This window comes from Hippichthys cyanospilos, chromosome 5, assembly GCF_059441005.1.
Source record: "Hippichthys cyanospilos isolate Australia breed blue-spotted pipefish chromosome 5, RoL_Hcya_1.0, whole genome shotgun sequence".
NCBI classification, from domain to species: Eukaryota; Metazoa; Chordata; class Actinopteri; order Syngnathiformes; family Syngnathidae; genus Hippichthys; species Hippichthys cyanospilos.
Window position 1 is genome coordinate 12,044,633 of NC_142373.1, and position 20,083 is coordinate 12,064,715.

Genomic DNA, 20,083 nt, shown 5'->3' on the forward strand with positions numbered 1-20,083 from the left:
GAAAGCTTACACGGCCGCTTGGGACAAGGACAAACTGACGGTTCACGTCATGCCGGACGCTCCTGAGATTGTCCTGGCCAAAGCCAACGCCATCAACATGAGCGATGTAAGATGACAAATTAAAGAAATTTAACTTATTTTTCAGCCATGTGATTGTCTTTCTTCTTTCCGCAGAAACGGTACAAAGCTGGCCTTGTGGAAATGGCCAACAAGGGCTACGACCTCCGAGCCGACGCCATCCCAATCGTGGCCGCCAAGTCCAGTACTAACATTGCCAGCAACGTGAGTGAAGAAAACAAATCAACATAGTAGGATTTTGACGTACTAATATTACGGCAACCAACGCTTATCTTTATAATTTATTAATTTGTCTATTAGAGGTGGATGAAATTTAGGCCTTTAACTGAGTAATCCTATCAAAAATAATAATTGATTAATTGATTATCAATTAGTTGCACCTTCACCTAATTTTCCCCAGTTTTTGGAGTTGGTATACCTGATTGATTTTTTTTTTACATTAGTACAAGTACAAACAAGCTTACGAGAAAGCACGAGGCCACCACGTGGGCTTCCGTAGCCTGCAGGACGACCCCCTGCTGGTCCACTACATGGAGGTGGCCAAGCACCAGAGCGACAGGAACTACAAGAAGGACTACCACGAGGTCAAGCTCAAGTACCACACGCCGGTGGACATGATGAGCGTGGCCCACGCCAAGCACGGCTCGGCCGTGCAGACCATGATCGGCTACAGGACCTACCTTCACGACTACTGCCTTCTGCCGGACAACTTGCAGCTGCACCGCTGCAGGGACATGATGGAGATTCAGAGTGACGTACGTCCTCTTGCTATGGCTAATACAATAACAAATATTATTTGAAGCCAATCGTAATTTTCAGTCATCAGAAAAATGTTGTCGATTTTTTTTTTTTCAAATAGACAATAACCATTCTTGTTTTAAAATTCTGAAAAAAGATTACCCCCCAATTGGTTTATAATTGTCCATTGTCCATTCTGTCATTGACAAGCTCTCTCCCATTTCACCTACAGAATGAGTACAAGAGCGAGTACCAAAACTACATCCGAGGAATCGGTTGGGTTCCCATCGGCTCACTGGACGTGGAGAAAGTCAAAACAGCCGGCAACATCTTGAGGGAACATGGCTACCGCCAGCATCCCAGCACTTTCAAATTCACCAAGGACATGCACTCCATGGACCTGGCATTGGCCAGCGTCAATAACCAGATTATGGACAAGGTACTGGAAAGGACAAAAAGTCTTGCCGCTTTTCAGGTTCAATAACTGAAACGGAACTCTGCTTCCAGCAATCGTACACCAAAGCCTGGGACCAAGACAAGAGAACCATTCACATCATGCCCGACGCCATGGACATTGTTCTCGCTCGGGAAAACAGGAAAAACTACAGCGAGGTGAGAACTTCAGAATTTTTGTTACTTGCCACCACCTTTGCTGCTTATTATGTCAGCTTTATTTTGAACTATTTTGTCCTTGTTGCCCTCAGAAACGATACAAACTGGACAATGAGCTGGCCAAGAAGAAGGGTCACAACCTTCGTGCTGACGCCATCCCCGTGCAAGCTGCTAAAGCCTCAACCATTATTGCAAGTGATGTAAGTGTATTTTCTTCTTTTACTCATTTCACTTTACATGTTCAAATCGGGTTTATCAAAGTAATCCTTACTTATATTTTTTCATTTTATTGTTTTCATTTTTTCATAAAATACTACAGAAATTAGAAGTATTACTGCTGCTGATGGGTTGAAACTGGAGGACAATATTAAGTTCAATAAGGCCTCTAAACAAATACTTGGTTCCAGAAATATTTGACAGCTATCTAATGTTTAATATGAAGACATTCCCTCTGCTTCTTGGCCGGTCTATCGCTAAATCTTCGTTTCCTCGCAGTACAAGTACAAAGCCGCATACCGCAAGCAGGTGGGTCACCACATCGGGGCCCTCAGCATCCAGGACGACCCGCTCCTCATGCTGGCCCTCAACTCGGCCAAGATCGCCAGCGACGCTCTTTACAAGAAGGACTTCAACAAGTCCAAGACCAGATTCCACCTGCCGGTGGACATGCTGGCCTTCGAGCTGGCCAAGAAGAACCAGATCCAGGTCAACAATGCCAACTACATCACACGTCTGCACAACTGGACCTGCTTGCCCGACTCCAACGACGTTCGCCAAGCCAGACACGCCTACGACCTGCAGAGTGATGTAAGTATTTTTTTTATATAGTCCTGTTTTATAGAGCATTAAAATGTCCTTTCCATATTAACAGATGTAATATTATGAGACTAGACTTCTAGTTTTGAAATTCGCTTTTGAAAATAACTTTAAATCATTGGACTTTACCTTTGTAATGTGCATAAAATACTTGTCTGGAAAACAAAAATCTATTTTTTCTTGTTATAAACTTAATCCTGGCTAAGGATGGCCGTAATATCTCACAAATTCACAATATAAATATTTCAATCTCGGTTGATATATATATATATTTTTTTTTTTACTTTTTGAAAGGATCCATAGAAAATCATTAAGAAAAAATGATCATCAACATTAAATAACAGAATAAAAACTAAAAAAGTCAAATTAACTGGTCAAACTCGAGAATATACAACAAATAAATAAATAACAAACCTATTTTTACAATGTGCTTTTTATGACTAATTTCATATCAGTCTGTCATTATGTACCGGTATATATATTTTTTTTCCCCGATTCAAAATAAAAGACATTTATGAACGGATTTAAGATCAAATTAAACAATACATAGAGGAAAGATGGTAATGCAATTAAATTAAACACAATTTCCAAGAAAAAAAAACTATTATATCTTGTAGTAAAACATGCTTTTGTACTCCAAATGTCCTTATAAGTGTTATTATTATATTTATATTTATATTATATTATATTGAGCACAGTTTATTTTGATATTGGTTGACTCAAGTTTTGGTCTACTGCATTAAATATTGATATTGAATTATGACCTAGCCTAAATACTGGCTGTTTAATTAAATTAAGATGAGAGGGTGTTTTGGAAAAATGTGTAAGGGCTGCCTAACCCTGAAATGTGTAAAAATCCATGGTGCAGGTGGTCTACAAGGAAGAACTGAAGTATCTTCAGGGTACTGGTTGGGTGCCTATTGGTTCGCTGGATGTGGAGAAGGTGAAAAAAGCCGGTGAGATCCTGAGTGAACAGAAATATCGTCAACACCCGAGCAACTACAAGTTCAAGGTCACAACCGAGGACATGCCCATGGTGCTGGCCAAGGCCAACGCTCAGGTCATGAACAAGGTAGGCTTCCAGCAGCGTTCGAAGACAACCAAGGTATGCCAATAATATATTTTTTTCAATCCCCGATTTTGCAGCAAGCCTACACTCAAGCCTGGGACAAGGATAAGACCACCATCCATGTCATGCCCGACGCGATGGACATTGTGCTCGCCAAAGCCAACAAAGCTAATTACAGCTTGGTGAGTTTTAGCAATACAAGCCTCAGATGATCCTGATTGGATCATCGACTCCTCGCAGAAATAGTCAGAATTCTTGAAGGTTTTATTCATTTTCTTTCTGCTCCCAGAAACTATATAAGCAGGCGAATGAAGAAGCAAAGAAGAAAGGTTATGACATGCGCCACGATGCTATTCCCATCCTAGCAGCCAAAGCCTCCAGAGACATTGCCAGTGATGTAAGATCGTGTTTCGATTGACCATTTTTGCCGTTGTATTACACACAGAAAATCTTCATGTGGTCTTATGAATTCCTTCTTTAGTACAAGTACAAGACGGCATACCGTAAACAGGTGGGCCACCACATTGGGGCCCTCAGCATCCAGGACGACCCGCTCCTCATGCTGGCCCTCAACTCGGCCAAGATCGCCAGCGACTTCCTCTACAAAAAGGATTTCAACCAGTCCAAGACTAAGTTCAACCTGCCTGTGGACATGCTGGCCTTCGAGCTGGCCAAGAAGAACCAGATCCAGGTCAACCACGCCAACTACATCACCCGCCTGCACCAGTGGACCTGCTTACCTGACTCCAATGACGTTCGCCAAGCCAGACATGCCTACGACCTGCAGAGCGACGTAAGTAGACGTTCTTAAAGGGGTCGTCCACTTGGAGATATTATAAAAAAGCTGTATTTCGCCGATTTCACTTATGCAGGACATTTTATGGAACTCAAACACTGTGTACTAATGAAATAGTGTTCTTGTAAATTTGTGGATAATTCTTCACTTAATACTTTGTGTCTCGGTCAGAATGTTTACAAAGAAGACCTGAAGCTGCAGCAGGGTATCGGGTGGATCCCTATTGGCTCGCTGGATGTGGAGAAAGTGAAGAAAGCCGGTGAGATCCTGTGTGAACAGAAGTACCGTCAACACCCCAGCAACTACAAGTTCAAGGTCACAACCGAGGACATGCCCATGGTGCTGGCCAAGGCCAACGCTCAGGTCATGAACAAGGTATTCAAACGTTACAGTCACACACCACCCTTGTGGGAAAAATCATTTTACGTTGGCTTAGACTCATCACCTGCTGTTTATTGCAGAAAGCTTATCAGGAAGCGTGGGAAAATGAGAAGACTATGATCCACATCATGCCTGATGCAATGGATGTTGTCCTGGCAAAAGCCAACAACATCAACTACAGCTTGGTAAGAGCGTAATTCGGTTGCTGCCGCCCAGTTTCTGCTTAAATGTGTTTATTTTCGCATTTGCTGTCTTCTGTATCTTCAGAAACTGTACAAGCAGGCAAATGAGGAAGCCAAGAAGAAGGGCTATGACCTGGGCAAAGACGCCATTTCCATTCTTGCGGCCAAGGCTTCCAGGGACATTGCCAGTGATGTAAGTTGTTTTGATTGAACAAAATTTAACAGTAATTCTACATAGGAACCCTATTCATCTCGTTTCCCAAATAATCATGGTCACGCTCCTTCCGCAGTACAAATACAAGGCGGGGTACCGCAAGCAGGTGGGCCACCACATTGGGGCCCTCAGTGTCCAGGATGATCCTCTCCTCATGCTGGCCCTCAACTCAGCCAAGATCGCCAGCGATGCTCTCTACAAGAAGGACTTCAACCAGTCCAAGACCAGATTCAACCTACCGGTGGACATGCTGGCCTTCGAGCTGGCCAAGAAGAACCAGATCCAGGTCAACCACGCCAACTACATCACTCGCCTGCACAACTGGACCTGCCTGCCTGACTCCAATGACGTTCGCCAAGCTAGACACGCCTATGATCTCCAGAGTGATGTAAGAAAATGAATTCTGATTAAGTATGATGGTAAATTGAGGGTCAATGCTTCACTGAACTTTTGTGTCTTGGCCAGAATGTTTACAAAGAAGACCTAAAGCTACAGCAGGGTATTGGCTGGGTGCCAATTGGTTCCCTGGATGTGGAGAAGGTGAAAAAAGCCGGTGAGATCCTGAATGAACAGAAGTACCGTCAACACCCCAGCAACTACAAGTTCAAGGTCACAACCGAGGACATGCCCATGGTGCTGGCCAAGGCTAATGCTCAAGTCATGAATCAGGTATCCACACATTACCATGAATAAGTATTTTATCATAATCTCTAAAAGAAGAAATTAGGGGTGAAACGAGTCCATAGGTAATTCAAGTACCTTGGACAAGATGCATCTGTTCAAATGATTTTAATTCAAAATTATGTTTGTTATCTGGAATATTCAACTAAAGTTAGCATTGTTTGTTTGATCGCAGAAAGCCTACATTGAAGCCTGGGAAAACGAGAAGACTAAGATCCACGTCATGCCTGACGCCATGGACGTGGTTCTCGCAAAAGCCAACAATCTCAACTACAGTTTGGTAAGTAAACAATGCGCCTTGAGCTCAGCTATGCCAGCCTCGGTTTTTCCTAACGCTTGGTTTTGGACTATTACAGAAACTGTACAAGCAGGCAAACGAAGAGGCCAAGAAGAAGGGTTACGACATGCGCCATGATGCCATTCCCATTCAAGCAGCTAAGGCATCCAGGGACATTGCCAGTGATGTAAGCATTCACATTTCCCTAAAAAGTTTCAGATTTTCGATTTTTTTTTGCTACGTGAGCATTTAGACGCATGTCCCTCCCCCCAAAGTACAAGTACAAGACGGGATACCGCAAGCAGGTGGGCCACCACATCGGGGCCCTCAGCATCCAGGACGACCCTCTCCTCATGTTGGCCCTCAACTCGGCCAAGATCGCTAGCGACTTCCTCTACAAAAAGGACTTCAACCAGTCCAAGACTAAGTTCAACCTGCCTGTGGACATGCTGGCCTTCGAGCTGGCCAAGAAGAACCAGATCCAGGTCAACCACGCCAACTACATCACCCGCCTGCACCAGTGGACCTGCCTGCCTGACTCCAACGACGTTCGCCAAGCTAGACACGCCTACGACCTGCAGAGTGACGTGAGTGTCGCTCTTAAAAAAACCATTCTCTTCGTTTTTTTTTTTTTTTGCACAATCCTGAATCATTCCATCACCACTCTAGACTGTCTACAAGGCAGACTTGAAGTGGCTCCAGGGTCTCGGCTGGTCCCCAGACGGTTCGCTTGAGGTGGAGCAGGCCAAGAAGGCTTCTGAGATTTTGAGCGACAGGAAGTACCGCCAACCTCCTAGCAAAATTCCCTTCACTAGCCCTATTAATGCAATGAACTTGGAACTGGCAAAGAATAACGCTTTGACCATGAATAAGGTAGAGATCCTGGGAAACACAAGAAAGTTATGAAAATATATATATATATATATATATATTTTTTTTTTTACATAACTGTGGTTTGTTCCAGCGTCTCTACATCGAAGCATGGGAGAATGACAAAACCAACGTGCACATCAACCCTGATACTCCCGAGATCTTCCTCTCTCAGCAGAATGCCATCAACATGAGCAGGGTTTGCATCACACTTGCGCCCGATGACAGTCTTTGTCCTGTTTTGCATTTCATTCATTCTTCTTTACTTATTTTCTTCACAGAAACACTACAGACAAGGTTATGAGGCCACCATCAAAAAGGGTTATTTCCTGCCACCAGATGCCGTCGCTGTCAAGAGTGCCAAGGCCTCCCGGGATATTGTCAGTGATGTAAGTGTCTTTGGTTTAGCAAAAAACTCACAAGATAAATAGAGCTGATTTTCACTTCTTTTTAACACGTCAGGTTATTGCTTCACAGATTAGCAAAATGATCAGTAGTGAGATTCTGGACTCACCTGTAATTACATGACAATTAATGTGTGGTCACAATTGAGACAGTGAGGTGAGAGGTGTGTGCAGCTCCCAAAGGTCAAACATAAAACAAAATATATTAAGACCTAAGAGGATGAGCACACCCTTTCTCTGAAGCGAGTAATCGTGGCCATAAGTTCTGTTTATTTTTTTCCCCAAAGCTTGTACCTAAATCCACTTTTATTTCATTTTCTTAAAACGGAAAGTCAACCCCAATTTTTTTTACAAGAGTATCTTGTATGCAGCTCTAGTACAATTGCGGTATTCTAATAATATTGCATATGTGGTATAGGAATTAAGTGGCAAAATACACACCTTATAATCGACCAATCTGAGCCCTATAGCTCAAATATTTTGATGTGATAGAGAAAAATTTAGATCCATTGCGTATTATACACATGGAAATGATATTTAATCATTTACCAGGCCTAGCTAAACAAAATGTGTCTTCATCAGTGTTATTGGAAGGATCAGATGGTAGGAGTTTTTTTTTTTTTTCTGTTTCCATCAGTACAAGTACAAAACTGGTTACCGCCAACAAGTGGGCCATCACATTGGCGCTCGCAGCATCAACGACGACCCGTTGATCATGCTGGCCCTCAACTCAGCCAAGATTGCCAGCGACGCCCTCTACAAGAAGGACTTCAACAAGTCCAAGACCCGATTCAATCTACCCGTGGACATGCTGAGTCTTGAGCTGGCCAAAAAGTGCCAGATTCAAGTCAATGACTTCAACTACCGCACTCACTTGCACCAGTGGACCTGCTTGCCTGATTCCAACGACGTGGTCCAAGCCAGAAAGGCTTACGACCTGCAGAGCGATGTAAGGCTAATAGTAATCATTAAAAAATCTTCCTTCCAGGCTGTGCGTCTATCTTCTCATGTTGCCTCAATGTGCTTTTTTCCTCATCAGGCTGTGTACAAAGCTGACTTGGATGAGATTGTCGGTGTAGGATGGATCCCCGTTGGCTCGCTTGATGTCCAGAAAGTCAAGCACGCAGGCAAAATTCTTAGCGAACGCCTTTACAGGCAAAAGCAAGACGCATTGAAGTACAAGTTAGACATGACCGCCATGCCCATGGTCCTTGCCAAAACAAACGCTGAAATCATGGACAAGGTATGCAATTTTCTGCTCGTTGTATATCATGATAAATGTTCTTTCTTTCCTCTAACGTTTTACTTGTCATTACAGAAATATTACATCTCTGCATGGGAGGCAGAGAAGGTCAAGAACCACGTCGGTGCTGACCTACCTGAGATTTTGCTCTCCAGAGCAAATGCTTACAATCTTAGTCAGGTAGAGTTTCCTAATTTCTACTATAGTGACTCCAGGCACGGTCCAATAACTTATTGGATAGTTTCTTGCGCTTTTAAAATGTTAAAAGTGATTCCCGTCCAGTGTGTAATTGCAAATCTTGTGTGCCGCGAGAAATCATCTACATTCACTTTTTTTGTTTTTAAATCTAATTGCACTTGTTAAAAAATTGCACAAGAATTAATTAATTGTTTATTTATTCTGTGTATCCACTGTGAGTGTTGTTCCAATGTCAAATATTTGCCCTGGAAGCACTGATTTGCTTATCAATGCTTCCAAAGACTCTTCTCATATAAATGTGCTTTTCTCCCCCCCAGAAAGTGTACAAGCAAGCGGTGGAGGACATGTTCAGACAGGGCTACGTCATGAAACCCGATGCGATTTCCGTCGTAGCCGCCAAACGCAGCAGAGAAATCATTAGTGATGTACGTAGACATGAATTGCAAATCGTTTGCAAAATTTAGATTTCCACCATGAGTTCATCGCTGTCCTCTTTACACAGTACAAGTATAAGACCGGATATCGCAAGCAAGTCGGCCACCATATCGGTGCGTTGAGCATCCGTGACGATCCTCTCATCATGCTGGCCCTTAACTCGGGCCAGATCGCCAGCGACAACTTGTACAAGAAGGACTTTAACAAGTCCAAGACCAGATTCCACCTGCCAGTGGACATGCTGAATCTGGAACTGGCCAAAAAATGCCAGATACAAGTCAACGACTTCAACTACAGAACTCATCTGCACAACTGGACTTGTCTGCCGGACTCCAACGACGTGGTCCAGGCCAGGAAGGCGTATGACCTGCAGAGTGACGTAAGTAATTTGCTCAGTGCAATGGTTCTCAACCTTTTTTCAGTGATGCTGAAATCTTTTTTTCAGCCAAGTAGCCCAGAACCAGCACAAAGCATTTTGACATTAAAAACATTTTTTTTTAATCATTTCGCCCAAGTGGACACTCACGGAGTCTCTATCGTCCCTCTTATAGGCTGTGTACAAAGCAGATATGGAATGGATCAGGGGATATGGATGGGTCCCCATTGGCGCACTGGACGTGGAGCAAGCAAAGAAAGCGTCCGATATCTTGAGCGAAAGGCGCTATCGCCAGCATCCCAGCAACTTCAAATTTACCGCCAAGACCAGCGACATGCCGTACGCTCTGGCTCTGGCCAATGCCCAGATCATGGACAAGGTACAGACTGTGTAAACATTGGCCCAGAAAAAAAAGATCCCTATCTAAAAACCCAACCTTTTCTTTTTGCAGAAAGCATATGTGTCTGCGTGGGAGAGCGACAAAGTTAACATTCACATCATGCCTGACACACCTGAGATCATCTTGGCCAAGCAGAATAAGCTCAACACCAGTCCGGTAACATATTGACCAATGCAGGATGATGTTATTGTCCAGAGTATTTAGACAATACTCACAAATGATTATATTGGACTTTCAGGTGAAATTTCAACGGTGGAAATTAGCTATTGAATATTTTGTTATCAGATATCCTGCTGAAAATTCTATTAAATAATCAGATACTGTATTTGGATAAGAATACATTTGTCGGGATATACTTTGAAATAAAAGTGCAGCAAAGCATTGATGCCCATACTTTATTTGAAAAGGTTTATTTTGAAGCTGGCCTTCTCACCACGTTGGTGGCGTGTTTTACTGTTAAGCAGAGTGTTAACAATGGTTTGCGTGAAGTATTCTTGACAATGTATATTAAAAAAATGCCTCGAGCATATTTTTTTAACCAAGGCATTCAAACCAAATGAGAACTTGTTTCACTTCTAGTGAAAATGCTCTGCAGTAGTTATTCATTTATCTCCGCAGTAAAACCTTAGTTACTAAAATCTATCAAATAAAGTTCAACTATAAAGTTGTAGAACCTTTAAGGTTCTTTGTGAAATTTCACCCAAAGGACCAATTATCTTAATTTTTTCATGAATGGTGTACATCAGCGTTAGAACATACTTTTTTCCCAACAGAGACATTACCGCGAAGGCTACCTGGAAAACATCAAGAACGGCTATTTTCTCCCCAAAGACGCCATTTCGGTTGTAGCCGCCAAGGCCTCTCGAGACATTAGCAGTGACGTAAGTCAGGAGCATCTACAGTACTTCAGCCACAAGTTTGCTGACTCCCAAAAGGGCATCGATCAATAACTTAACTTTGGAATTTTAGTACAAGTACAAGACTGGCTACCGCATGCAGCGTGGCCACCACATCGGCGCTCGCACCGTTGAAGAAGATCCTCTGATCATGCTGGCCGCCCACGCCGCCAGGATCGCCAGTGACAACATCTACAAGAAAGACTTTGAGCAGACCAAGACCAAGTTCAACCTGCCCGTGGACATGCTGACCCTGGAACTGGCCAAGAAGTGCCAGCAGCAAGTCAACGACTTCAACTACCGCACTCACCTGCACCAGTGGACCTGCCTGCCTGACTCCAATGACGTGGTCCAGGCCAGGAAGGTCTATGATCTCCAGAGTGACGTACGTTTGTTGCTTCCTTTGTTTTTATGTTAGTAATTTGTTTCAACTGTCTTTTATTATTTTATTTCAAAGTATTACTCTATTTACAGCACCTTTTATGCAACAATGGTTGTTTTGAAGCACTCTATAAATAAAGTTGGGTATTATTTAATGTGTGTCTCTTGTATCTTACAGGCCGTGTACAAAGGCGACCTGGAGTGGCTGAGGGGATGCGGCTGGTCACCTCACGAATCTGTGGACGTCATCAAAGCCAGGAATGCTCAGAACATCCTCAACGAGAGACTTTACCGCCAGCCGCCCAGCACGGTCAAGTTCACCAGCGTGGTGGACCTGCCTGCGATCGTCCTGTCCAAGCAAAATTCCGACAACCTCAGTGATGTGAGAACAATTTAAAAAAAAAAAAAAAAAAAGATGGGTTCATTGCTGGAGAGCACTCCATGCATCAAAACGGTTTTCTTTTCAACAGAGGAAATACAAGGAGCTGTGGGAGAACGAAAAGACGTCCTTCGTTCTTCCGTCAGACACGCCGGCCATGGAGCTGTCCAAGGCAAATGCCATCAACATCAGCAACGTAAGCTTTAATGAGTGCAACCGTACGCCATTCGGCAATGATCTATTTTTCACCATTTTGTTATTTATTCTGCGCAGAAACATTACACCATGGCGTGGGATGACCAGAAGGCTAAAGGCTATCATATCAAGGAAGATGCTATCGCCGTACTGAAGGCTAAAGCCTCCAGAGATATCATCAGCGATGTAAGGAAGAGGTAAATGAAGTTTCGAAAAAAGAAAACTAATTCATTGTTCTTTCTTTTAGTACAAATACAAGGAAGGATACCGCAAGCAGGTGGGCCACCACATTGGGGCTCGCAGCGTGCAAGACGACCCCCTGATCATGCTGGCCCTCAACTCGGCCAAGATCGCCAGCGACAACCTCTACAAGAAGGACTTCAACCAGTCCAAGACCAGATTCCATCTTCCTGTTGACATGTTGAACCTGGAACTGGCCAAAAAATGCCAGATTCAAGTCAATGATTTCAACTACAGAACTCACTTGCACCAGTGGACATGCCTGCCCGACTCCAATGACGTGGTCCAGGCCAGGAAGGTCTATGATCTCCAGAGTGATGTAAGTTTGTACACCTGCGTTGTTACATTTATGGATAAGAAGAATCATCACTTAAGACCTGACATGTTATTTAGTGTAGACGTCAGGTAAAAAAAAGTCAAGCCAATCACAGCAACAATTGTTAATGCCCTGCATGACAGTAAAACATGCTGGAAACACAGAAGTCCAAGTTCAATGTAAAGCTTACTTTACCAAATAATAGCTGGACAAATACATGGACACAAAGTCCTTTGCATCAGGTGACATACGGCACCTGTGGCTCAGGCTCCGTTACAGCTTCGTTCAGCATAAATTAGCTAACAGTGCCAACAGTGCTATCTTAACCAAATACTAAATTTGAATCAATTTCTGTAGCATATCCAAATACCAAAAATGACGCTAATTCTGTGTCGCTCCTCAGGCTGTGTACAAAGCTGACTTGGAGTGGCTCCGTGGATGCGGTTGGATTGCGCACGATTCCGTCGAGGTTTTGAAAGCGAAGAACGCCCAGAAGATCCTGGCTGAAGTAAGTTTGACTGATGCGTTTTGGATTTGAAGAACGTGAGCGTTTCAGAAAAGATCTAAAATCGCATTTCTTGCCTTGTTTCAGAGAGGCTATCGGGTCAAGCTGGACGAGCAGAAATTTGGCGTTCCAACTGATCGAGTCGACTTGGCTTGCGCTAAGAATGCCGCCGACATCCTCAATGAGGTCTGGATTTTTTTCTTCTCATTTAAGTTTCTTCCTGGCCCTTGTTAAACTGGATTGAACCTATTTCCAGGCCAAATATCGCGAAGCTTGGCAACAGGAGAAGACCAATTACACACTAGTGGAGACTCCGACCATGGTCACAGCCAAAGAGGCGGCAAAACACATTCACCCGGTAAGAGGATGGTCTGATCATGTCAGTGATGACGTTCAGAACATGACAGGAAGTACAGTAAAGATCTACATTTTCAATCTTCTTTCTCAGCATCTCCTATTAGGCCTGAGCAATAACAGGTAACAACCAATCACGGCTCGGCTTGTGACTGTCACATGGATCAAACCCAGTATACAGCTCGTCCGTGATTGGTCATTACCTGCTTCTTGAACATGTGGATGTTTATTGGGTTAATTACATCGATTAAAGTTGTAATGGTCCAGAATGACTGGAAAAAAAAAAAAAATTGCCTATATTGCGAAACCCTATTTCTAATTGGTATTATTCTTTTTTTGTTTTATAACAGATTTGTTTTTTGTCATAGTCAAAAACTAACATTTATTTATTTTACTTTACATTATCTTTCAATCAATTCATTCATTCTTGCATTCTTTCCAGAAACTGTATTCTCAAGATTGGGACAAGACCAAGGCCACTGGGTACTTCATGCCCGAAGATACAGTGGGAATAAAGCAGTGCATCAGCAACACCAAAGTCCAAAGCAAAGTGAGTAGCTGCTCAAATGTCGACGAGATGTCCCAAAATGGCATTAGAACTAATTTCCATCATCTATCCGGCAGCATAAATATCTGGAGGGATACCGCAAGCAGGTGGGGCACCACATCGGGGCCCTCAGCATCCAGGACGACCCGCTCCTCATGCTGGCCCTCAACTCGGCCAAGATCGCCAGCGATGCCCTCTACAAGAAGGACTTCAACAAGTCCAAGACCAAATTCAACCTGCCGGTTGACATGTTGCAGTTCGAGCTGGCCAAAAAGTGCCAGATGCAAGTCAACGACGACATCTACAGGACCCGGCTGCACCAATGGACCTGCCTGCCTGACCAGAACGACGTTATCCAGGCCAGGAAAGCCTACGATCTCCAGAGCGACGTGAGTCATCAGATCGACCAGTTCGACCAAGAATTGACTGCTCGGACTTCAAATCATCCCGAGACGTTGTTCGTCTTTTTCTTAGTTTGTGTACAAGGCGGATATGGAATGGATGCGGGGCTGCGGGTGGATGGCCCACAACTCGGTGGACCATGTCAAAGCCAGAAAAGCGCAGGAAATTCTCAACAATGTAAGTTCTGTTCCTTTGTATTATTCAACCTTACTTTCAGTAGCTGGCCTCTCATTTGGATGTCTTCATGTCTGGTTTCCACAGAGGCTCTACAAGAAGAACGCAATCGACGGCTTTGGAAAATTCACCCTGGTGGTGGACCGCCCAGAACTTATCTTGGCCAAGATAAACGCTGCTAACCTCAGCGACGTATGTATTAAAGCATGAACCGAGAAAGGGAATTGCAACACAAACCTTCTACCTTAATGATAACGTGTAACGTGAAATGCCTTAAATGCGCTAATGGAAATTAGCATGCAGGTCATAAACTTAAGTAAACCTCGTTACGCATCTTTTGATGTCCACAGCTGAAGTACAAAGAAACCTTCAACTTAGAGAGGGGTTTGTACATCGGTTCCGATGACACTCCTCAACTGGCCCACTGCAGGGAGATGTCCAAGAACATCAGCGAGGTAGCGGGAGTCAAATGTCTCATTTATTTGGGATCTTTTCTCAATCACATGTGATATAACAAACGCATTTGCTGTCTCTGATTTTAGAAACTCTACAAATTGCACTGGAACAAATCCAAGGCCGCTGACTACCATCTGGACCACCAGTATATCCCGCTCGTCAGCGGAAAGAAGAGCAGAGACATCAGTAGTGACGTGAGTATCTTACCGCTTGTCCTTTCTTCCGCTTCTTCAACCGGTACAGATTGTAATACCTATCATGTTCCCGTTCTAGGTCATGTACCACGACTCCCACGAGAAGGCCAAGGGTCACTACATGGCCGGAACCTTGGCGGACTTCCCTGAGGTGATCCGCTGTGGTAGTCAAGAGAAGAACAAAGGACTGGTGAGCAGATCTAAACAGAAATCTCATAACCCATATTGAGGCTTTTCCAGGCTTCCGGAATCTTATCAGAATCATGAACATTCCGGGTATTTCCTTCCAGAGGCTTTACCATCGGGACTACCACCAGACCAAGATGAAGACCCACATTCCATCCGATATCATCGCCAACCAGGTGGCCAAGCGTTCCCAGGACATGCTGAGCGACGTCATCTACCGCACGTACCTCCACCAGTGGACTTGCCACCCCGATCAGGAAGACGCCATTCGAGCCCGCAAGACCAATGAGATTCTCAGCGATGTACGTTTCTGAACCCATACGGCCGGGGTGTCCAAACCTTTTTCCCAGAGGGGTGCATGCGAAAGACGTACGGGTCACTTAATTTTTTTTTTTTTTAATTGATCAAACACGGTAAATATCAATCAAGCAATAATTGTTACATACAGTATATAATATATAGTAGTTTTTAAAAAAAAAAAAAAATTAAATGCTATGTCAAGGCTTTGTTTTTTCTTTTTTTCAAATAGCATCATGGGTCATCTCAAAATGTATATTCAGTTATTGCCACAGGTCGCTAAAATATGAATGGTGGGCCACAAATGGCCCCCGGGCCATAGTTTGGACACCGCTGCCTCATGCTTTGCTCAGTTTCTATGCAATCTGTATTTTCGGGAGCAATTCTTAACTTTTATTTTTATATCTTCCCAAGTGAAGGTCTCTTATGTATCTGTTTTTTTTTTCCCTTGTCATCAACTACTAGGTGTATTACAAAGACGACCTAACATGGCTGAAGGGTATCGGCTGCTACGTATGGGACACGCCGGAGATCCTTCGCGCCAAGAAGGCCTACGACCTGCAGAGTGAAGTGCGTGCCATCGGGCAAGCAATCCTCACGTCGAATCGTGTCGGAACTAAAACGTCCTCTTTTCGCCTTTCAGCTGAAATACAGAGATGAGGCCAAGAAGGAATTCAACAATTACTCCATCGTGACCGACACGCCCGCCTATGTGACCGCTGTGCTGGGCCACACCTGGGCCAGCGATGTAAGTGACTGAAAAAAAAAAAGTCTTTGTGCTTATACGTGAGCGTAACAGTGAGCGCTGTTGGTGTGAAAGGACGTCAGTGGAAACCCAACAGAGGAACACCACTGACGTCATTTAACATCAACCTCTTTTTTTTTTTTTTTTAATTAAAAAAAAAAAATAGACACGTACAAAGTGTGAGTACTTTTGTCACTTGTGCCTACAGTTGAACTACCGGGAGGCTTATCATAAGGAGAAACATCTTTACACCACCGTTCTGGATACCTACGACTACGCCAGATGCAACAACTTCAAACATTTCTTCAGCAACGTACGTAGAGATACGATAGCAAAGCCATTTGAGAAGCACAAATTGTTGAAGTGACGATAATAATGTGGATTTTCAGAAAATCTACACTGACGCCTGGGAGAAATTCAAGGCCAAGGGCTACCTGATCCCCCATGATTCCACCTCCATGCAGCACGCCAAAAATCAGAAGACTATTGTCAGCACCGTGAGTATATTTTTATATTACACTTCCGACAAATCAATTGGATGGGTCACTATACAATCTAAAAACAATAAGGTCGACTGACCCAATTTATTTGCGTAACATGAATTCCTTAAGCAGTTGGGTTGCCCCCCTTTTGGTCCTATTCAGGTCATTTTTGGTACATCGGTTTTTAGGGTTAAGAAAATGTTGATTTCAAAATACACTCTAAAGCATTTAGGTTTAACCAACATTGTTAAATCCTGAATACGTTAGGTCAGAAGTAAGCCAAATTGGGTCAAAACTTGATCGAATTTGGTTTAGAATGTAATTGTTTGAACCGAAAAATGGTTAACACTCTGAAAGAAGTTGGTTTAAAAATAATAAATGTAATTAGTTGGGCTGAGTCCTCTTTTGATCCCATTTGGGGTTATTTTTGACCCTGTTGTTGACTGTTGTAAAAAAAAAAAAATTACACTTTAAAATGGTAGGGTCAAAGATAACCTAAATCGGCAGTGACATGACATTTAGGGGCAAAATTATTCGCTAAAAAAGTTGGGTTGGTCCATTGACTCAATTCGATTACACTTTTTATAGTGTAAGATTTTGATTAACAGTGAACCCATAATCCCATTTCCAGAGAAATGTTAGCGCCTGCTCTTTCAAGGTCAACAAATGATAAACTATCAGAGAACATCACTTTGTGGAAAGGAAGACTTTCCCGCTAACATAGTTCCTCAAGCACTTAATGAACTTTGATTTTGGTCTGCTTTTCAGGTGAAGTACAAGGAGGACTATGAGAAGTTCAAGTCCCTGTACAGTCTTCCCAAGTCTCTTGAGGACGATCCTGCCACCCTCCGCTGCCTCAAGGCCGGAAGACTGGTCTTGGATGTAAGGCAAATTCTTTATTTTACAGCGTAAATGCACCTACAGATTTGTTCTTTAAAAAAAAAATATATATATGTATATATATATTTATATATCACCATCTGTGTAGCGCCTGTACCACGAGGACTATGAGAAATCCAAGGCAAAGAACCACATCCCCCCAGACATGCTGGAGATCATATCGGCTCATAGCACCCAGAACAAAGTCAGCGAAATCAACTACCGCAAATATCTGCACGAGTGGACCTGCCTTCCCGATATGCAGATGTACGTCCAGGCGCGCCAAGTCAACGAGCAGCTGAGTGACGTGAGTTAAAAAAAAAAAAAAAAAAAAAACACTAGATGAAATTTCTCAATTCCAGGAAGAAAATGTCAATTTTTTTGCTGCAAACGTTTTTTTGTTTTTTTTTAATGTAGTTATTGCCAAACTGAATTTGTTTGCAGGTGGTCTACAAGGACGACCTGACCTGGCTGAAGGGTATCGGCTGCTATGCCTGGGACACGCCGGAAATCTTGCGTGTCAAGCATGCCGGCGACATTCAGAGTGATGTTAGTCATTACTAATACTTTATTTTGCCACTTTTATCTGCTCTGAAATGTTAATCACACAGCTTTTTCATTCTAGAACAAGTACAAAGCCAAAGGTTTGGAGGCGTTCAAGGACTACTCAGTAGTGATGGAAACGCCGATTTACGAGACAGCCAAGCAGAACACCGTCAACAATAGCGAAGTAAGCCACTTCTTCCCCTTTCTTCCGTTACTGCGATGTCAATCCACCGCTTACCGACTTTAATTTCTTTCCCCAGCTGAACTATCGCTCAGATTACCATACCCATATCAAGGGAACCAGCACTTCTCCTGCCGTTACCGTGGAAGGGGAGAGGGCTCGCCTGGCCCACCACATTCGAAGTGATGTAAGATAAGCTTCTTGCTGTTCTTCATATGTACACACCAACCCAGTTTGCCCTCCAAGATGCCTTTTTGACACCTATGTAATTTCTGAAAAAATCTTAAATTTTGGTAACATAGGTGGGACAACAATAGGGATTGGGTTACAACAGTACTTTTCAATTATTTTTTGCATTAAATATTAACAAAGAAAGAGAAAACATTCAGCCAGATGACAACTATAGTTTGGTTAAAAACTCAGTTTTAACGACGTATTCCCAGTGTTTCCAAACCTACCGACGCTTGAGGCTTTGCAGGTGTATTTCTATCCACCGCCAGGGCTACCGGAAGTGTTGTTATAATAGCTAGAAAGAAAGCCAAACCGTAGCGAAACTGCACAGTTGTCCATGCGCGGCGCGGAACGCTCAGATTCAGAATTCTATTTCGTGATTCGACTGCTGTAAACCTACTATCTAATCCCTTTGTAATGACAGGCTTTGTAACGGAGTTCTGGAGGTCTCATAATAATATTGTTCGCTCCCTTACTTTTAAGGGGCAGTTTTTACATAGCGTTATCAGAAACCAGGGAAGGCAAGAATCAAATTTTCACCACATAAATGCAAAATGTGTTCTCTCAGAACTGGTACAAGGAGGCCACCAAGAACTCCATGCCTACCGGATACACGCTACCCCACGACATGCCTCTCATCAAGCAGGCTAAGCACAACAGCTTTATTAGTAGCCTGGTAAGTATACCACTACTACGACTGTCTAAAAATAACGATAGCGACACCCGATGAGCTCCTCTCATGAGTTTCTTCTTTTTAATTTACATAGGTGAAGTACAAAGAGGCCTATGAGATGACCAAGGCCAAGGGCTACACAATCCACCCGCAGAGCGTCAACTTTGTCAACTACAGGAAAGCCAACAAGATCATCAATGAGGTGAGACCAGGCTCAGCGTCATTTTCTTACTGTGACGGAATCTAACGTCGCTTTCTCTCTTTTAAATAGCGCATGTATCGCGAGGATTACCACAAGCAGAAGGACAAAATCCACACCACGTATGACACCCCCGAAATCAAACAAGTCAAGATGAACCAGGATCATATCAGCGATGTACAATGACTTTTAATAGCATTTATGTCTCTACTTTTTTTTGTCCCATTACATTTACATTTTGGTGTTTTTGTAGTTGTGGTACAAGGAGAAGTACAACAACAGTAAAGGTCAGCTGATCTCCATGCCCATGACGCCAGAGCTGATGCATTGCTACCACGTCAACGATATCACCAGCGAGGTATTAACTAACTTCTTTGGCAGATGAGTTATTTTAAAAGGCGTTTTACAAACACTCGTTATTAATGTGATTATAATTAAAGTTGTTATACATTTTCAGCTGAAATACAAAGAGGATCTGTCATGGCTGAGGGGCATCGGCTGTTTTCTGTACAACACCCCGGAAATGATCCGAATCCGTAAGCTCAATAAGTACAGGGTATGTTTCCCCACATTTTTCTATACACATTAATCACAGTCATTTGTCTGTTTTAGTATTTTTACTTTTTTTTTTTTTTCACTTTCAAAGTTGGACTACCCAGTGGAGGCCAAGAAGAACTTGCCCAACTTCTCCGTGGTCCTGGACACGCCTGAGTACAAGCGAGTGACTGAGCTCAAGAGCCATTTGAGCATGGTGAGTTTTGGCTATAGGACTGAATTGACTCCTCAAGTAATTTAAGCAACTTGATTCAAAAAAATTCTTCAGGCAGTTTTTCTTGCCCCAGATAGCTACATGTC

At 43.2% G+C, this 20,083-nt stretch overlaps 1 protein-coding gene across 1 annotated transcript in view; it reads left to right on the forward strand.

Annotated features, from left to right (window-relative positions):
• neb (nebulin) overlaps window positions 1–20,083 on the forward strand; it is a 65,617-nt gene that overhangs the window by 19,411 nt on the left and 26,123 nt on the right. Inside the window, exons 39-99 of the mRNA XM_088415526.1 lie at window positions 2–106; window positions 175–282; window positions 522–833; window positions 1,049–1,255; window positions 1,324–1,428; window positions 1,521–1,628; window positions 1,924–2,235; window positions 3,113–3,316; window positions 3,391–3,495; window positions 3,603–3,710; window positions 3,795–4,106; window positions 4,281–4,484; window positions 4,571–4,675; window positions 4,758–4,865; window positions 4,963–5,274; window positions 5,352–5,555; window positions 5,743–5,847; window positions 5,924–6,031; window positions 6,120–6,431; window positions 6,514–6,717; window positions 6,809–6,913; window positions 6,996–7,103; window positions 7,756–8,067; window positions 8,158–8,361; window positions 8,437–8,541; window positions 8,877–8,984; window positions 9,062–9,373; window positions 9,546–9,749; window positions 9,822–9,926; window positions 10,544–10,651; window positions 10,740–11,051; window positions 11,226–11,429; window positions 11,518–11,622; window positions 11,700–11,807; window positions 11,869–12,180; window positions 12,581–12,685; window positions 12,770–12,868; window positions 12,939–13,040; window positions 13,479–13,586; window positions 13,661–13,972; window positions 14,058–14,162; window positions 14,247–14,351; window positions 14,510–14,614; window positions 14,702–14,809; window positions 14,889–14,999; window positions 15,100–15,297; window positions 15,758–15,862; window positions 15,936–16,040; window positions 16,246–16,350; window positions 16,427–16,534; window positions 17,288–17,401; window positions 17,508–17,705; window positions 17,843–17,947; window positions 18,024–18,128; window positions 18,205–18,312; window positions 18,925–19,032; window positions 19,124–19,231; window positions 19,301–19,405; window positions 19,482–19,586; window positions 19,686–19,784; window positions 19,875–19,979. Of these exons, the coding sequence (XP_088271652.1) occupies window positions 2–106; window positions 175–282; window positions 522–833; window positions 1,049–1,255; window positions 1,324–1,428; window positions 1,521–1,628; window positions 1,924–2,235; window positions 3,113–3,316; window positions 3,391–3,495; window positions 3,603–3,710; window positions 3,795–4,106; window positions 4,281–4,484; window positions 4,571–4,675; window positions 4,758–4,865; window positions 4,963–5,274; window positions 5,352–5,555; window positions 5,743–5,847; window positions 5,924–6,031; window positions 6,120–6,431; window positions 6,514–6,717; window positions 6,809–6,913; window positions 6,996–7,103; window positions 7,756–8,067; window positions 8,158–8,361; window positions 8,437–8,541; window positions 8,877–8,984; window positions 9,062–9,373; window positions 9,546–9,749; window positions 9,822–9,926; window positions 10,544–10,651; window positions 10,740–11,051; window positions 11,226–11,429; window positions 11,518–11,622; window positions 11,700–11,807; window positions 11,869–12,180; window positions 12,581–12,685; window positions 12,770–12,868; window positions 12,939–13,040; window positions 13,479–13,586; window positions 13,661–13,972; window positions 14,058–14,162; window positions 14,247–14,351; window positions 14,510–14,614; window positions 14,702–14,809; window positions 14,889–14,999; window positions 15,100–15,297; window positions 15,758–15,862; window positions 15,936–16,040; window positions 16,246–16,350; window positions 16,427–16,534; window positions 17,288–17,401; window positions 17,508–17,705; window positions 17,843–17,947; window positions 18,024–18,128; window positions 18,205–18,312; window positions 18,925–19,032; window positions 19,124–19,231; window positions 19,301–19,405; window positions 19,482–19,586; window positions 19,686–19,784; window positions 19,875–19,979 (9,501 nt within the window). The remainder of the gene's footprint in view (window position 1; window positions 107–174; window positions 283–521; window positions 834–1,048; window positions 1,256–1,323; window positions 1,429–1,520; window positions 1,629–1,923; window positions 2,236–3,112; window positions 3,317–3,390; window positions 3,496–3,602; window positions 3,711–3,794; window positions 4,107–4,280; window positions 4,485–4,570; window positions 4,676–4,757; window positions 4,866–4,962; window positions 5,275–5,351; window positions 5,556–5,742; window positions 5,848–5,923; window positions 6,032–6,119; window positions 6,432–6,513; window positions 6,718–6,808; window positions 6,914–6,995; window positions 7,104–7,755; window positions 8,068–8,157; window positions 8,362–8,436; window positions 8,542–8,876; window positions 8,985–9,061; window positions 9,374–9,545; window positions 9,750–9,821; window positions 9,927–10,543; window positions 10,652–10,739; window positions 11,052–11,225; window positions 11,430–11,517; window positions 11,623–11,699; window positions 11,808–11,868; window positions 12,181–12,580; window positions 12,686–12,769; window positions 12,869–12,938; window positions 13,041–13,478; window positions 13,587–13,660; window positions 13,973–14,057; window positions 14,163–14,246; window positions 14,352–14,509; window positions 14,615–14,701; window positions 14,810–14,888; window positions 15,000–15,099; window positions 15,298–15,757; window positions 15,863–15,935; window positions 16,041–16,245; window positions 16,351–16,426; window positions 16,535–17,287; window positions 17,402–17,507; window positions 17,706–17,842; window positions 17,948–18,023; window positions 18,129–18,204; window positions 18,313–18,924; window positions 19,033–19,123; window positions 19,232–19,300; window positions 19,406–19,481; window positions 19,587–19,685; window positions 19,785–19,874; window positions 19,980–20,083) is intronic.